Below are 17,613 nucleotides of genomic sequence, written 5' to 3'. Positions count from 1 at the left end.
GCACACGTCTGTACAGTGTGCGGCACGTTCGGCTGAGTGCGGAGGCGTGTGTGTGTATGTGTGACACATTTCTACGACCCGAGCCAATCAAGGAGCCCAGAGATGTAGAGTGTAACATGGAGAATGAGGATATGAGGTCATCACTCTGCTGCTGCCGGAGTCACCTCCTGTCACACAACCTATATTTCACACAGGCCAGTTCTCTGCTGTTCTGTTTCCGGAGAGGACATCAATAATTTGTGGTCTTTCTCTGTGTCTCTCTGCAGACACGGAGATATATACTGTACATGCTCTGTCAGTTGTGTTGCACGCAGAGAATCCATTAGCGGAATTAACACACATAAATGTTTCATCATTTTCCATCTCACACTTATCTTATATCACGCACACACAAAAAACCCAGTGGCCTCGATTAAATGCACCCTGCACGCTCCAGTATGTTCACCAGACGGTCTGCAGGGGGCGCTCTGCAGCAGGGTGGGTGGGGACCCGATGAGGAGATTTGACTTGTCTAATTAATTTAAGTTGGGTCGAGTTTTACAAATCATTGAGGTCCATCACATTTTTCATTGGAGCTAAACACCAGAGGAAAAAGCTCAACATGTGAGACATTATTCTGCAGAAAACAGATTTCGGTCCATGTCAACCTTTATTGTGAAATCACAGTAGTTAAAATGAATAACGATAATGTTGTTTCAGCCGATTTAAACAGAGCAGGCGCCCAGTGTGTGATGATTAATCTGTAAAATCAACAACTCTAATATTGTCGGGCTGAGCCAGGGGTCCGGGCTGTTTCCAGAGAAAGGGTGGAGGACCTGAGAGGACGTCACATACTGAGGACACAAACTGAGGACACAAACTGAGGACACCCTAACTAAATAACTGTAACATCCTCTGCATGCTCTGTACATGACGCCCTCACCCCCATTAAACCAGGAAATTAAACAGATGAAGGATGATTTATGAGAAAGGAAATTTAAACAGAATTCTCTTTGGAGCTGATCAAACGCTGAAATCCCTCCAACACAATCTCTCCATCTTTTCTCTCCATCAAACAGATCATGTTGTTTGCATTTAATATAATTATTAAATGAGTCATTTCCAGTCTGACTGACGTCCTCGGCCGGGCACTGACGGCTGCGGTCGTAACTTCCATCTGTTTGTGAAACGTGCAGAGTGTCCAAAGCGTTGATAACAAAGGGGAGTTAGAGGAATGATTGTGAACGAGACGACTGAAGAAAGAGAGGAAAGAGAAAGAGAGTCTGACAGATGGATCCCAAATGTGGACGAGAGCTGCATCGGAAAGTTACTGCAAAGTCTAATCTCCTCTATCCAACATGGTACATTCTTTTCTCCTCTACCCCTCAAAGCCGTTCCCTTCTGCAATTTCCCTCCAGTGAGGTGTCGTCGGAAATTATTTGAGTCGCTCATTTGATTCATATTTCTGAATAATCTCTTTTATTAGTCTTTGAAGATCCTCTCTCCTTTTCCCCAATGGCTCATTTGCATTGAAGATAAAAACTGCTGCAGACATAAATAAATTAATGTGCAAAATGTTTGAAAGCTGTTGAAGACTGAAGCCAAGACAAATATTTGAGATCATTGCAAAACGTTTCGACCCTCTGTTGGTTTGTGAAACACAGTTTGGATAAGTTGTTTATTCAGGCCTGTTCTGACACAGTGAAGCATCGTTGTGTGATTTTCTCACAGTCAGATTTATATTCTTTACACTCACTGACCAAAAGCAACTGAAGTCAGACGATTTGACGCACATGAGATTATTGAACATGTCATGAAGTTAAAGACTGAGGAAGGAAAACAGAGGGATCAATCAGCGCAGGTGAGAGCCGTTAGCTGATGGATGCTCTGCTTTAAAAGGCAGCGGCAGAATGTCTTCAGGGAGACACAAGAGACGAGCTGCTCTGACAGAGACACAAGGACCGAGCTGCAGAGACACAAGGACCGAGCTGCTCGGACAGAGACACAAGGACCGAGCTACAGAGCTGAAAAGTCGAGTATTACAAGTTGTATGTTTTGAGTTTAGTTGCGTGATCAGTAGAATCCTGCTGAAACCTGACTGGTGTGTCTCTGGCTGCTGTGGTGAGAGCCCCATGTCATGGTCTCCATGAAATAAAGATGGACAACATGTGATGAAGCTGAAATATCCCGGATGTGGGCGCTGCCATCTTGAGCTGCTGATACACAAGTTCAACCAGTCGTGAGTCAGTCTCGGTTCTGAGTTCACTGTCGTTCTTTAAAGGTTTCTAACTTTTTATTTCTGAACACGAGCATCAGTCATTTCTCTCTCAGCCAAAAAAGATAATCCTCACTAAAATATTATAAACATAAATTGATTTTCAAGCCAAAATCATTTGTTTTTCTCTTGAGAACACTTCAAGAATATCTTCTCCTCATTAGTTTACTTCTTTCTTAACCTCTCCCTTCTTTCTCTTACTCCATCTTCCCCACCACCTCATCACTCACCTTCCTCCTCCTCCTCTCCGTCCCACTCCCCACCCCCTCTGTTATTCTCCTCCTCCCTCCGCTGTCGTCCAGACACACACTTTTCCCCGTGGTGAGTCTGCAGTGTGCTGCCAGTCTGAGAGCTGGAGAGACACACAGACACAAAGGAGACAACTTTTAAAAACTTTTCCCTGCAACTTCTTGTTGTTTTTCCAACTTTGGATGCAAGACTACTTTTGCTTTTCTGGTTTCCTGCGAGAGTTGAATTATTTCCCACGGAAAGCTGCAATGCTTCCACTGTACCTCCTGACTTTTGCTGGTGAGTTTGTTTTAATGGTGTATGAGGGCACGGTGTTGGTAATGCCAGTTACCATGATTCATACTTACCATTCCCTCTCTCTAATTGTCCCTCTTCTCTCTTTTCCCCTGTCTGCGGTCACAGCCACCGTCCAGGCCCACAACCAACTGCTGCCAGGCTCCTGCAGCTTTGAATCCAACACCTGCGAGTACACGTCAGATGAAGACTTTGCGAGCTGGACCCTGCACAGAGATGGTACTGGAAGACTTTCCCAGATCTCACTCGGTGTCTTCGCTCCTCTGTTTTCACTTCTGCAGTTTAGACGCTTGTGTTGTGGCTCTTTTAGCAACAGGTTTTGCTGTGATGCTGAGTTTGGCTGGAGCACATGGGTGAAAAGAAGAGGCCCATCTGGCGTGCGTGGATTCCAGCATCAGTCTGAACATCTGGAGTCAGTGAAATAACACATTTAGCCGTTGTGGTTGTGGGGGTACTGCGGCTGATGCTGACGAGTACTGTACACGCCCATATCTACGTAATGTCAGAGTGATCAAAGCCATCCAGATGAGGTCATCGTACGATTAATGTCACGATGTGTTTTAACGTCTCTATCATTTGCTGCGTCTGCACACGTTGATTCTTGTGTGGAGGTTTAAATCCTTGCAGCAGATAATGGGAGGGGGTCTGACTGCAGGGCCCTGATGGGGCCATGTTTTAAGAGGTGGAGGTTATGTCACTCGCTCAGATCTTTAATCGTACAAAACCCGTCCCCAAACTTAACTTACCCACCTACATTTGAAAAGCCTGTTATGCAAGAATCGGCTCTGGTCAGATTCCAGAGGCTGGCTGGTAACAAGGCAGGCGGCCATACTTGGGAATACATTTGTGCAAGTGCAGTGTCAGAACATATTCAAGATTTACTTCCATCCAACTAAACAAAGTGAAGAACTGTGTTTGACCCTGTGGTTCACTGTGTGTGTTTGCAGAGATGGTCCTCCACTGTCCTGCTGCTCCACAAACTTTTGTGTCTGGTGCCAAACTCTGCTGTAAAAACTTCTCACTAATCATTTTTTCCCACCACATTTCTCTGCTCAATCCTTTCTGAAAGCTCTGCTCCTCCAGCCCGGTCTCACTGTCTCTCTTTCCTCCGGGATACGTCAACCACTTTCTCTTTTCCTGTTTCCATCCTTGTTGCCGCCGGCTCGTTAAAAAAGGTCAGAGCAGTTGGTGCGTTAATGATGTGCTCATGCAGTTCTTGCTCATTTATTCTCCTCTCTCAGTTTTCGGTGCTGCAGAGTTCAAGCTCTAACTGAATCAAGCCGTGTCATAAACGTTTTGTACTTTCTGCATTCGCATGTTGAGAAAACATGTTCGAGCATGAGGAAACGTTACGTAAATAAAAACACCATCTTGAACTGAATGTGTGCAGAGATGAGCTCAGCCCTAGTGTGTGTGAGTGTGTGTGTGTCGGTGAATACACATGTGTTTGTCAGGATGTAGGAGCCCTGAGGCGGCGAGGCAGTCTACAGGGGAAAGTAATAAGTGACAGACGAGTGAAGGATCTCTGAGCGCCCTGCAGCAGAGAAGAAGCTCAGTCGTTGTTGCAGTAAGAGCTGAGGTGGATTTCATGTTGCACCAGGTCACAAAGTGTTTTGTCTTTGGACATCCTGATGCAAAATGTCTATTTCCGTGAAAACACACATGTGACTCAGGTTTTACTTTCCTCACATCTTTTGGTTTCAGGTCACTTTGTGGCGGTGGACACGGTGGACGAGCGGGACGCTGAGCGAGGTGCAGGTGAGAGACCCTGGAGAGAGATCACAGGGGTTCTGCTGAGTCCGGCTCTGGAGCAGAGCGAGTGGAGCTGCCTGAGGCTCGTCTACCAGATCACCGGGTCGGGAAGCCTGGAGGTTCTGCAGCGCTCAGAGGGACGGAGCTTCGACAGGCCTCTGTGGAGCAGCCGGGCTCCCTCTGACAGCTGGGTCATCTCCAGCATGGACCTGCAGAACAACACTGATCTTAACAGGGTAAAATACAGGCGTGGAGTCTTTGTGGGAAAAGCTCCAGCATAAAATATAAACACATCTAAAGCGTCGCTAATGGTCTCTGACGGTTGTTTAAGGTTTATTCCATCATATGGAAACTGGATGAAACATACAGATGACGGAGGCTCAACTTTTCAACATGGAAAAAAGTTCAACCTCTGAGGAGTTGTGGCCAGAAAACGTCCGAAAGACACAATTTAACACATCATTCATCATCTGAGGACAATGAATACAAGCAAGTTTTATATAACTCCAGCTTTGAGTGTTCAGGAAATTGTGGATTTAACCTGTAATAACATTGTTCAGGCAAAAAACAAACAATCTATAAATCCAGTTTTAAATGTGATTGAGTTTAAAGATCTTTGTTAAAAACTGTAAAATAAGAGATTTGGAGCAAAAAAAATGTTGAAATAGACAAAATGTTATGATGGTTAAGTTGAGAGAAATAGTCTTAACATCTCTAGTTAATAATAATATTTCATAATAATAGTATTTTGAAAGCAGAAAATCTGATATTAAAACTGAAATTAGGTCGGATCCTCTGATGCTGCTGAATTAGATAAACCCAGAGGTGCAAAGAACAACATCATGCAGTTGTTTAAAGAAAAGACAGATATAGATTGAGATGAAGCACACAGGCCAATAAGAAGTGTGTGAAGTAACACACACACACCTTCAGCGACACACGTTATCTAACACTGGGACTAGTACAGCACTTGTTTATATTACGTGCAGCGGCAGAGTCGGCTCTGACAGGGTCACGACCTCGGTAACAGTCCGCCGGGCCTGTGCTGTGTGAGTGCCCCTCGGTGCATAAACACAGTTGAGTCCAGGCCGAGGTGGAAAAATGTTAATTGTATATCACAGGTTTATTTTTAGCACTAAAAGGTTGATGTTTACTTTTCCCCTCCACACAAAAGCCACCAAACTTTTCTGCAGACGGCCAAAATGACCTCAGTCACTATGAAGCACGATCTACTGTCACGTTCTGACAGCTGACCGTGGTCACGCCACGGTACTTCCTCTAAAGTGATGGAATGTTTTTAATTACATGGATTCAACAATCAGTGAAATATGGTCATTAAAGAAGAAGACGTTGGTGCTGAACTACATGTGAGAGATATCGATCTTCTCGTCAAGATCTAAATGTGAGACAGGAAGTGACTTAGAACACATTTTCTCCCGTCAAGTATATTTCCTGTTAATCAAGGTAAAAGGAAGTGAATGTGTTGGTTAGAGTCTGTTTGCCAACAAGCGGTTCGCTGCTTCCATGTTTGACTCGTACAATATTTATCTAATAAGTTAAACCTCAGATTTTACTCGGTCCCACATGTCCGGGCCCTGACCTCATGTTATGAGCGGGGTGTTTCTTTCCTGTGCTCTGTTTCCTCCGCTCTGAGTCATTTGACTCCAAACCTGCTGCTCACACGAGCTTGGAAACTAAATTAGATTTCTCTGTTTTTCATGCGTGACCTCTCCCTGACCCTCCGCACTGTAGCTCACTGTCTATGATGTCACAGCTGTGGCATGTCGTATATATCTCTGTGTAATGTTACCGAGCATGTGTCGTTGATTAGGTCGTCATCGAAGGTAAACCTGGACCGAGCCCGGGGAGCAGCGTGGCCATCTTTGAGATCCACATCAGCCCTGGATACTGCCTGGGTCGGTGACTTCACACGTCCAGAGTGTGCACGGCTGCACTCAGAACATCTGGCGCAATATAAAGTTACAGCAGCACGAGTGTTGATGATGATGATGATTTATTTTCTCTGCCTCCAGAGTGCAACTTCGAGGAGTCTCACCTGTGTGGATACAGTAACCAGTGGAACGCCAACGTGAACTGGTATGTGGGAGGTGGTGGAGGCCAGCTCCTCCACAACAGTGTGCTCAACGACCACACGTTCAAAAACAGGACGGGTGAGTGACACGTTAACTACGACTAAGCGAAGGCGGCTCAGAGCCCTGCAGGTCTTAATGTTGGATGAAATCAGTTTTTACAGTAAAGTCATTTTGCTCTGGGATAATTTAATCTGAGAGATTTGGCTGATTCACTTCTTGAGCCGTACGTTTCCAGACTTTATCCTGATTTTTCTTTTCATGGACATTTTATCTATTACCTTTTTAAATCTGGTGAATTTATGACGTAGTTATTTTATTTGCTGCCTTTTGAGCAACATGTATGTTACAGTTTTAGACTAAAATGTTAAAACTAGTAAATAAAGGTTAGAAATGATTTAAAATTCAAAGGTATGAGTATTTGTGTCCCTGACTCTTGCTTCCTCTCAGGTCACTTCATGTACGTGGACTCCATCTACGCCAAGACCTTCAAAGAAGTGGCCAAACTGGTGTCTCCCATGACGACGGTGCCGATGTCCGGCTGCCTGAGTTTTCAGTACCAGCGAAGCGAGGAGAGAGGGAACCTGTTCTCCGTCTTCACTCGCGACAGCCTGGGCCAGTACCAGGAGCTGTGGAGGCCGGAGTCAGAGGAGCAGAACGAGTGGAGCGAGACGCTGGGAGAGTGGATCCCTGTGCAGGTGGACCTGAAGGCCCCGTACTCTGTGCAGGTCAGCATGGGCCGACACTTCAGCTGCATGTAAACATCACTTTAAGAAGACTTTCACATAACCTCCAAACTCACAAGGTGAAACTAACACCAGCCCGGCTGTCGTGGCTGCTGGCTCCAGAAAACCATCCTTCCATCGACATCTGTGTATTTACGTGTCTTCGTTTACGAGCGTCTGTCTCCATATGTCCGTCTGCGCGTCCAGGTGGTGTTTGAAGTGGCGTTTAACAGTCCAAGAGGCGGACGAGTGGCCATTGATGACATTTCCTTTTCTTCAGAGTTCTGCAGCACAGACACCGGTGAGCTGCACTCATTCTGAACAGGATCGTTTTTAATGTCACTGTCGTGTTTACCTCAGAGTGCATTCTGGGAGGAAATCCTAAACCTCTCGATTATCAACGTTTTCAAATTGAAGGAGGTGGACAAAGGGAGGACAGAGGGGACGGAGGGATGAGGACGAACAAACGAGAGATCAGATTTTACGAGAACAACAGTTTGTGTTGTGGGTGGCGAAATGAAAATCATTGGCAACGAGGGGTCAAACAAAACGTATCGTCCCCAGAACCTTAAATCTCATTATTATGTACATAGCAGAAAATGTGAAATCCAAATTATTATTATTATTATTGAGCCACGAAAGCACTGATTCCTGACATGTGTCTCCACAGAGCCGACCTTTGACCCCTCCATCGCCAGCTGTGACTTTGAGTCCGGTTTCTGCCGCTACACCCAGGACCAGGTGACGGGGTCGTCGTGGAGGAGAGTCTCCGTGAAGCCCAACATATTCAGGAACGGAGACCACACCACGGGAGCAGGTGGGGAAACAAAGAACTGATCGTGAACTTCATAACGTGAGCTTGAGGCCGCGGGAGCGTTGACATGCTCTGATTGGTTAGAAAGACGAGGCACGCTCGGAAACTTCAGAGGGACGTTTCTCTAAACTGCCGATGGTGTTAAAGGAGTCATTGGGGGCAGAGACCGAAAATGGAGCTGAAATAATTGAAATAACTCTTTTGAACTCAGATCAGCACCAGGTGTTGGTGGCGATTCGAACGTTCCCGACGAGCAGATTCCACAAGAAAATAAACGCTGTCTTCTTCCTGCAGGATCCTTCGTGTTGGCCCACTCTCAGCTAAACCCACGCTCCGGCTACGTCAGTCGCCTGCTGGGTCCAACTCTGCCCGGGAACATGAAGTTCTGCTTGAGCTTTTACTTCTCTCTGAGGGGTGAGCGCCACCACAGAACCCCCTCACTGAAGAATATCAGTTTTTTCTTTGGGCCTGTGTGTATGTGTGTGAATCATTGGCTGTGATTTATTTGACTGACTCACTGAGCAAAAATAACTCTGGCAGGTTTCAACCAGACGGACCAGGCCCTGGCTGTTTATCTGCAGCAGCAGCAGAGCGGCAGCAGCAGCCAGGAGAAGATCTGGACCCAGGGCGAGAAGTCCAGAGGAATCTGGGTCGCTACGGACGCCACCTTCCAGACGTCACAGCCGGCCAAGGTCGGAGGACAGGAAGTGGAAATACAATTCAGTCAGAGGAGGAAAGGAAAGGAGGAAGAAACTAAAGGGAAAGCAGGGGAGGAGGAAAGGACATAAAAAAAGAAAAGCAAGGTGGATAGAAGACAAGGAATGAAGGTGGAAAGGAAAGGAAGGAAGGAAGGAGGGATGTGAGGAATTTACAAATGATCTAAGAGTGAAGGAAGAACGGAGAAATGTGGAAATAATTAAATGACTGGAAGAACAATAAAATGCAATAATACTAAAAAGGAAGGAGGCATTTTAAAGATCTAATATTTAAGAGATGAAAAACAAACTTCATGCGCAAAAAGTAAATTAAAAAAAATAGAAAAACACATTCTCACCCTCACATGTTGTTCGTGATGAAGATCAACCCGATGCCAGAGTGCTCCAAGTCTTTCATGACACTGACTTTTCTTTGTCTTTTGTTTTAAAACGCGATGAATCTCTTTCCTTCCTCATGTGAGCAGGAAGCAACAACCACAACAGAGCGTCTGTGGCTTCAGTTCCAATCAGAAAACGATTAGTGGATCAAATTCCTCCGGTTCAGTTGGTCTCACTTCCTGTTCACTGCTCTTCAGGTGGTTTTCGTCAGCACCTGCAGGAACTTCTGGGACTGTGGCTCAGTGGCTCTGGACGACATCAGCGTGAAGCTCGGAGACTGTGAGCTGACGGCAACAGGTAACGACTGAAGTCACCCAGTAGATCTCACACCACCGCCAACACCCAACCTCCCCTTTAATTTAATCAGGCTGCACCAACTCACACACACTCGGATAAAAGATAAAATACAAAAAGTTCTTTCCTGTCCCGTATCACATCCTTAATGTGATTCGTCCAGTAGTTTTTGCAGAATCCCACTAACGTGTCCAACATGTTTAGAACCAGAGCTGTATTTTCAAATTTTATTAGAAAAGTAAAGTATTCTGATACTTTAAAACTTTTAATAAAAAAAAGATTGGATCAGATTAAGACGCGAGTCTAGAGAGATGCAGCCAAACGTTACTCATTGTTGCCCTCAGGGGTCTTAGTCAATATTTCGAGATCTTCATCACGGTTTTAAAAACATTTCAGCTTTTCTGAAAAAGGATTTGAGCCTCTTGTGTATCATGCAACATGTCAGGGCCTGTAAAAAGATCATTTAAGAACCTCTTGTCACCTTATTGTTTCAGCGTCAGTCAGAATAAAGTCCTCCTCCACTTATATCTTTCCTCCTGCTGCTGCAGGCTCGTTGTTGTCACCTCTGCCCGGTCACTGTGACTTCGAGGCCGGTCTGTGTGGATACACTCAGGACAAACAGACGGATGCTGCGGACTGGGAGTGGAGGAGAGGACCCACCCCGACCTCGTACACGGGCCCCAGAGGAGACCACACCACAGGACTGGGTGAGGGTCTCCTTCCCTTCAGCCTCCATCACTGCCAGAAAAAGAAAAGTCTGCATGTCCACAGCTGTGATGACACCAACCTGTTGACTTTTGACTCACAGGACACTACCTGCACTTGGAGGCCTCGCGCATGCTGCCCGGCCAGAGGGTCCGGCTGCTCTCTCGCCCTCTGAGGGGCTCCAGGGGGCCTCAGTGTCTGAGCTTCTACTACCACATGTACGGCTCCGGCACCGGCCAGCTCAGCGTGCACCTCGACAAGGGCGGAGAGGACGTGTTGCTGTGGCAACAAAGAGGCGAGCAGAGCATTGGCTGGCTGAGGGCCAGAGCGGAATATCAGAGCAACAGCCAGCATCAGGCAAGAGAGGAGCAGAATCTCTCCAAACTGTTTTATTTTAAATTGAAGAACCAGACGTGGCTGAATTTGACTGGTGACGCAGTTTTCAATCTTTGACAAAGATTAGTCTCTTAAATCTGTTACTGGGTTTTCTTGAACTTGAAGATAGAGGAGCTGATGGGTTCTTTTCATTAGGTTAATGTACAAATACACAATGAAATACACAGTGAGGTCGAAGGAGAAAGAAAAACACTTTGAATAAACAGAATCTACACCGTGTAGATATACAGTAGTTGGTTCAGGGCGGATATTACAGGATGAATTACAACTTTGCTGCCGTTTTGAAAATATATTCGGACCAAATTTTTCCTGGATCAGACGATAAAGTTGGAGCCAAATCTATGAAAAAAAGAACAGGAAACCTTCTGTGAAGAAATATTTGGGCAAAGCTGCAAAAGAATTTTAAAGATTTATGAATAGTTCACAAACATCTATAAGAGATTTCATGAACTAATAGGATGAACAACCGTAAAGTCTCTGTTAATCCTTGTTCCATAGTAATCTGACTGCTCCATTTACTGTCTCACCGAACAGCTTCAGTATTGCAGTAAAAACGTCTGCACAGGATACATCTGTGATCTCCTCTTGCTAAGACACGCAGCCATGGCAAGAACTTCATCGGGTTTCTCAAAAGGGAGGAAGGGAGAGCGCAGGGGGAGGAGGAGGAGGAATTAGCAGAATGAACTGTGGGCTCAAATAAGACACAGCCACAACAAGAGCTGCATTAGTTTTCTGTGATTAAACCCTCTGTCAACTTTAAAGGAGACATTTGAGGAGATTGTCTCCTTTAACGTGCAGACTGAGAAGTGAATGTTGGTCCTGATCAACAGAGGGAACCAGTCTCCACCAGCATTAGGTCAGTTTTCCCATAAATGTGCCAACAGAAAGAAATCTCTCTCATGTTGTTGAACCCCTGATCTTGCCACTAACAGGCCTTTGCAGAGGTTTTGTTTTCCACTGCTCTCGTTAGAGCAAACGAGGGAACAAAATGTTCGTCTGTCCCATAAACCCTCTTAACAACCTCTAAACAATCGTTTCTCTTTGTCTCATCCCAGCTTGTGTTTGAAGCAACCAGGGGTCCATCAGTAAGGAGTGACATCGCCATTGATGACATTATCTTGGAAGGTGGACCTTGCCCAGGTAAAAAAAACTATTTATCCAACCTGTTCCTCAGGATTAAACATCCTGCAAAGACAGAAAATGGACCAGTGTTTATTTCAAGATCTTAAGCAGCGTCTTCGCTCTTTTATTTCCCTGCAGAGATGGAGATTCAAGCCACCGTGGGAACCTCCAATGAGATCGAGTAGAAATCAGCTCTGTAGGATGCATGAACCCTGGTATTACACATTGTTTTTGCACCTCACAGACGACTCAGCGTGTTGTCGACAACATGTCCGTCAGAACTTGTAGGAATAAATTTGGGTGAAACTCATCATGTAGTTCTGTTTTCATGGAGCAAAACATATCAGTTGTGTCACAGCGGACATTTCTTTCTGCACCGTATCAACAGAGTGTTAAACTGTGTTTGTCTGCACATTTATATGCATTAGATTAATGCTCAAATAAAGTGAGACGGTTCTTCTACGTGACTTGTTTGTCTTTTCATAGCAAACCGCTGAGGCCAAGACACAGTTACAACACCATCTGCTGGATGATCCAGAGAATACAGGTTTCAGGCACCACAGCGTTGAAGTGAAAATCACACTAACGCAAATAATAATCAATCAGCTGCTGAATGTTAAAGCAGCTGCACACAAACAAACATGGCGGCAGATGATAAAACCAATATATTCAGATTTATTCAAACCACATACTTACACTGTACATTTCAAAAGAATCATTAAAGTTTAATTTGGTCCCACATACGGACGTCACATGATGCACGTCCCGTCTTTCAGGTATTTCATGGACTCCATCTGCTGCGTCATTGCCAGAACTTCGTGAAATCCGGTGCTGAGTCCAGACATGTGCTGAAAGTACGCCTCCTTCTCCACCTGCACCGACAGATTATTCACTCCGGCGTCTTTCAAAATGGCCGTCACCTGTGAACGAGGGGAAGTAAACGGAGGGATCAGAGCCGCCTTCTCTGTTCATACAGCAAGTTTTAAGGTAAATTAAATGGAAAACGTCTTTAAACATTTTATGGGAGACAGTAAAAACTAAGAACAGGTAGCGAGACCTGCTGTACGATTCTCTGCTCAACCACATCGGCCATGATCTGGAGGTGGATGGTTCCTGCGATGACGTTGGCCGAATGTCTCCAGAAATGAGAGTCTCTGTACGACACAACTCCTTCAACCTTCTCCACCTGGAAAAACACAAAGATATATAGACTTTCAAAACGGGTTGTTAAACCCCTGACAGCTAGATGGCAGTATTATATAATGTTTGTGGTAATCCTGCAAAATAAGCATCACGTTCCACTGATTTCAAGCGTTTGAATGTTTGAAATGTTTGAAATCAGTAAAATTGTTTAAAGTAATATAGAAAATTAAATAAATATGAGAACGTGTGTGTCTGTGACCTCTCACCTTCTCCAGTGCAATGTTCAGGTCCTTCTCGTTCTCCGGGGGAGTTCGTAAAAGAAGAACCTCGCAAGCGTCCTTGATCAGAGGGATGACGCTGAGGAAAATGAGCGTGGCGATGAAGAGCGAGCAGATGGGGTCGGCAATCAACCAGCCGAACTGGCGGATGAGGATGGTGGAGATGATCACACCAACGCTGCCCAAAGTGTCAGCGAGGACGTGAAGGTAAACACCTGGAATCAAATAAAAAAGGAAAAACATAAGAACAACATCTGGCACTGCTTCCTTTCTATTGGGTTCATTCCTGTGCAACACACACCTCTCATGTTAGCGTTCATGCCTCCGCCCCCCGAGCCATGGGAGTGCCCGTGTCCGCCGTGCCCACCATGCCCATGTCCACCGTGCCCGTGTCCTCCATGGGAGTGGCCGTGACCTCCATGGCTGTGCTCGCTGTGGGAGTGGCCATGGTGCGAGTGGCCGTGGTCATTCGATGAGCAGCTTTTGCCGCCATGGGAGTGAGCGTGACTGAATGCACAGATGCCCACCAGGTTGACCAGCAGCCCCCCGACTGACACCGGCTACAGGACACAGGAAAATCAGAAAATACATTCGAACAAATTCGTTTAAACTTGATTTTATTGAAAAGGTGACCAACGCGATGAACCAAGTTTACGTTCAGTCACAAGCCTTTTTACTGACCGTCAGCATGTCTGTGTTTATATTGGGAGGATCCAACAAACGACTGACCGACTCCATGAAAACAAAGAAAGCGATGACCATGAGGAACAGACCGTTGATGAATCCAGAAAGTATTTCAACACGAGCATACCTGTGCAAAAACACAGCAGAATTTTAAATGCTTAGAATTGTTCCAATATTTCCAACTGAAGCCCGTTCACATGTTCTTAATGGAGTTTTACCCATAAGAGAAAATCCTGGTGGCTTTCCAGCGAGTCATGAGCGCAGCAAACAGACCCAGGACTAGAGCCGAGCAGTCGAACAGCATGTGGAAGCCGTCAGAGATCAGCCCCAGACTGTTGGTCCAAGCACCATAAAACAGCTCCACAAAGGTGAAAGCCTGAAACGTACAGAGCGATATATCTCAGAAAATAACATCAGAGTAAAACGAGTATAAACGACAGGAAAGACTTCCTTCGTTCAGTTGTGAGTCATCTCTGTGTGACACTGCACGTACCAGGTTGAGACAGAGGAAGTAGAAGATTTGTCTGGAGTCGTATTCCTCCAGGATCTGTTTCAATGAATCTTTGATGAACCGTGGGAGGGACTGCGACGTGTGCTGCAGGGCGTCGCCCATGAAGTTGTACAGAGGGGTCCCTTCAGGCGAGTAACCCACCAAGGTGCCCTTCTGCCCTTTCTTTGAAGGAGACGACAGAATGCTGGTCGCTGTAGAGAGAGAGAGAGAGAGAGAGAGAGAGATGATGGTGGAGAGACAGTGAGGAGAAATCAAGGTTGATATCTGCAGCTATAGAGCAGATAAACATTTACTCAAGCTGCCGATTCCCTTCTACTCACACATGATGAAGAAGATGGCGCTGACTAACACTCCTCCAGAGAGCACGTGCTCCGTGCTGACCTGCTGCGGCGGTTTGCTCATGGAGCGCAGCTGGTCCGTCAGTGGGTGGGTCCAGAAGTTGGCGAGCAGCAGGGCGCTGAGGAAGAGGGCGATGGTGCCGTAGCGGGCACATCTGGGCGTCTCCATCTTCGCGCTGCAGACGGCCTCGACGTAAAACTCCAGGATCATCACAGAGAAGATGATCATCCCGAAAGGAAGGATGAGGGACGACCAGGAATCTACTTTGCTCTGGAGTTGAGACAGAGCGAAAACACAGGAAGAGGAGAACATTTATCAGAATTTAAAAAGGGGGATTAAGGAAAAGGCAACAGATATTGTCTTTGCACATACTTCTGTGGTCGCTGAGAGCACGATGACCCAGGGCAGCAGAACCATGGATGACACCAGGTTGTCAAGGGCATACAGGCGTTTTGCACCACCCAATTCCACTGATAACTTCCTGGAGGCTGTGTGAAAGCCCACCTTCAGACACAGGGAGGCCACCAGCAGCACCACGCCTCCCTGACAGGATGAAAGGACAATTAACAGGAATGAAAGCTAATGGTTTACTCTGCTTCCCTTTAGGATGTATTAAGGGAATGAGCCTCGCTTACTTTGTGATCCGCAACCCCTAAAAACGCGATGGCGGTGTAGAGGAAATGAGTGAGCGCGCTGTCATGATGTCCCTCAGCTTCAAGAAAACGAGTCAAGGTAAACTCAACACAATCAGTGACGTATGATAACGCACAACACAATTCAGTCAGGTCGATAAACAGTGAAAACAGATGTTGCCGTTTACGAGGCACAAAGGATACGGTGCTCAGCCATCTTTGCCATGAGATCATCGTTGTCAAAGAGGAAGAGGCAGATCACCGCGATGATGAAGAGGGCAGCACCTCTGGTCTGTGCAGGGAGAATACAAACCAAAAGAAATTTAGAGAAGGAAAGAAAATATACCTGAGAGGGACGTAGGTTTAATGTTAATAGTTTCTGTGTCCTCTTACCTTAGACGGTCCCCCCCCTGAGCTGGTGAACAGGACGCCAAGAAGAGCAATGACCACCGCGTCACTGTGCTCAAAAAGCAGCAGTGTCCTGTGGAAGCCAGGATTTAATTAACACGCACATACCAGGAGACTCACCGACAGTTCAAACTAAAAGCACCAACTGTGCTCACACCAACAGAATTTATGTTTTTAACCACTATGACAAAAAACAAGTTAATGTTAGAATGAAAATAATTCACCTTAGAGGTCCACAGAGAGTCAGACCAAAGAATCCCAGCAGAGAGATGACACAGCTGAAAACAGCATGCTTCAGTAACTTTATCCACTACAAAGAAAACATTCAGAGGCATTAATACAAAGGATCAGCGTTAACATTTATTAGAACACTACTGACGATATTTAAGATTTACACATGTAGGTCCTGGTTATGTTGCATGATGGACAGTTGGTGGACAGAAGTTGAAATTGAACACACCTGTCTTCTTGAAATGACTTTACCAGAGGAGAAAGGCTTTTGAAAGAAGAGTAGAACTACAGCGCTCCTGCAAAAGAGAAAACTCTCTTGTCGTTATTGAAAAATACAAAGTCCTTGGAATTAAAAGTCAGCGAGTAGTACGCTCAGGATTACTCACCCTAATTTTAGTATGAAGATGAACTGGACGATGTGAACAACTTTAAGGATATCGTACGATTCAAAGATCCCAAGAGCCTTGAGGACCTTCGAGACGACTAGTAGAACAATGTACCTGGTTAACCTGAGGAGAAAACGATATAGAAGAGGATGTATGAAGGTTTATTTATCTACAATCTGCTTTCCTCCTCAAAATTAAATATAACAACATTATGATCATCACCGTAAAACCTTTATTTTTACAAAAGTAAGTGTATAATGTCATCAGACTTGGTCTTGTGGTTGTTTTCATGAGGTACTTATCTGAAGTTACTCTTTACAGTGTCGTGGAACAGCAGTGAGTGATCAGTGCATGAAGAAGAACGTGCAAAACACCAACGCTGGTGTGTGTGTGTGTGTGTGTGTGTTCAAAGATAAGATAAGATAAAACTTCATTAGTCCCACAGTGGGGACACTTGCAATTTTACAGCAGCAAGAAGTTAGTAATAACAAGTAACATGCAATACTCAGGTGTAAGAATACTCAGGTGAAAGCATATCTAAGTGTAATAATACTCAGGTGTAAGAATACTTAGATGTAAGAATACTTAGATGTATTGTAAGTATTGCACTTCAGAGACACACCATCCGTCTGACCTGTCTTGACTTAAAATCACTAATGTGCTGACAGTAAAGCTGAGACAAACCTGGAGTTGGGCACCTCGACCATTCCCAGTTTCCCTCCTGAGAGCACGTTGCTGCTGTATTTCTCCTCCATGTTGAAGCCTCCAGCCTCGACCTGCAGATTCTGTCTCCGTTACCTGATCATCTCCGCTGCCTGGACGGTGAAAGTGAACCTGTTTACAGCCGGAGAGCAGACACGTGCTGCCCCCGGCTCCCACACATCCTGCTGCTTCACTGAATCTCTTCTGAACGAGGTGTAAACACACACACACACACACAGCAGCTGGTAGCCTGTTAGCCTGTTAGCTAGCTAGGGCATCTGGGGAAGCCAGGTTAGATTTTTCATCCGGAGTTTCTCGCTGCGTCACGTCCTCAGTGAGAAGTTCAAACAAACACACGCGTAAAAAGAGAAATGTCTTCACTGGAAGTCTGATCTGAGGACGAAGAAACGATGAAGAAACGATGAAGACCGGGAAGTAGAAAGAAAACAAGCAGCTCCGCGGCACTTCCGGACACGTCAGACGTCCACGTCACGTAAAAAACGTCACTCG

General features: G+C 45.6%; 2 protein-coding genes across 3 annotated transcripts; one reads left to right on the top strand and one right to left on the bottom strand.

Moving 5' to 3' along the window:
* The first annotated feature begins 2,556 nt into the window (after positions 1–2,556).
* Positions 2,557–12,099, top strand: LOC109645860 (MAM domain-containing protein 2-like). Its single transcript, XM_069513773.1, has 15 exons — positions 2,557–2,782; positions 2,906–3,016; positions 4,502–4,785; positions 6,381–6,465; positions 6,583–6,720; positions 7,090–7,367; positions 7,572–7,665; positions 8,035–8,181; positions 8,473–8,592; positions 8,719–8,870; positions 9,470–9,569; positions 10,115–10,273; positions 10,375–10,628; positions 11,723–11,807; positions 11,928–12,099. Exons 1-15 carry the CDS (start codon positions 2,686–2,688, stop codon positions 11,972–11,974), a joined length of 2,151 nt encoding a protein of 716 aa, XP_069369874.1. The 5' UTR covers positions 2,557–2,685; the 3' UTR covers positions 11,975–12,099.
* Positions 10,648–17,598, bottom strand: slc30a5 (solute carrier family 30 member 5). Of its 2 annotated transcripts, XR_011239153.1 has the most exons (17): positions 17,086–17,585; positions 16,402–16,524; positions 16,245–16,311; positions 16,009–16,094; positions 15,770–15,857; positions 15,581–15,668; positions 15,380–15,456; positions 15,117–15,287; positions 14,726–15,014; positions 14,388–14,596; positions 14,113–14,270; positions 13,892–14,021; positions 13,512–13,770; positions 13,199–13,425; positions 12,847–12,975; positions 12,486–12,709; positions 10,648–11,852 (listed from the first exon to the last, which is right to left on the bottom strand). XR_011239153.1 is itself a non-coding variant. In XM_020110348.2 (16 exons), exons 1-16 carry the CDS (start codon positions 17,154–17,156, stop codon positions 12,539–12,541), a joined length of 2,343 nt encoding a protein of 780 aa, XP_019965907.2. In that variant the 5' UTR covers positions 17,157–17,598; the 3' UTR covers positions 12,445–12,538. The 2 variants fall into 2 exon arrangements, 1 of the variants encoding a protein (XP_019965907.2); XM_020110348.2 differs by lacking the exon at positions 10,648–11,852 and having other exon boundaries at positions 12,445–12,709; positions 17,086–17,598.
* Between the last annotated feature and the right edge of the window lie 15 nt (positions 17,599–17,613).

This window comes from Paralichthys olivaceus, chromosome 18 (genome assembly GCF_024713975.1).
Source record: "Paralichthys olivaceus isolate ysfri-2021 chromosome 18, ASM2471397v2, whole genome shotgun sequence".
Lineage (NCBI taxonomy): Eukaryota > Metazoa > Chordata > Actinopteri > Pleuronectiformes > Paralichthyidae > Paralichthys > Paralichthys olivaceus.
The sequence above is the reverse complement of the archived record's forward strand: the minus strand, read 5'-3'. Positions and strand labels throughout refer to the sequence as shown.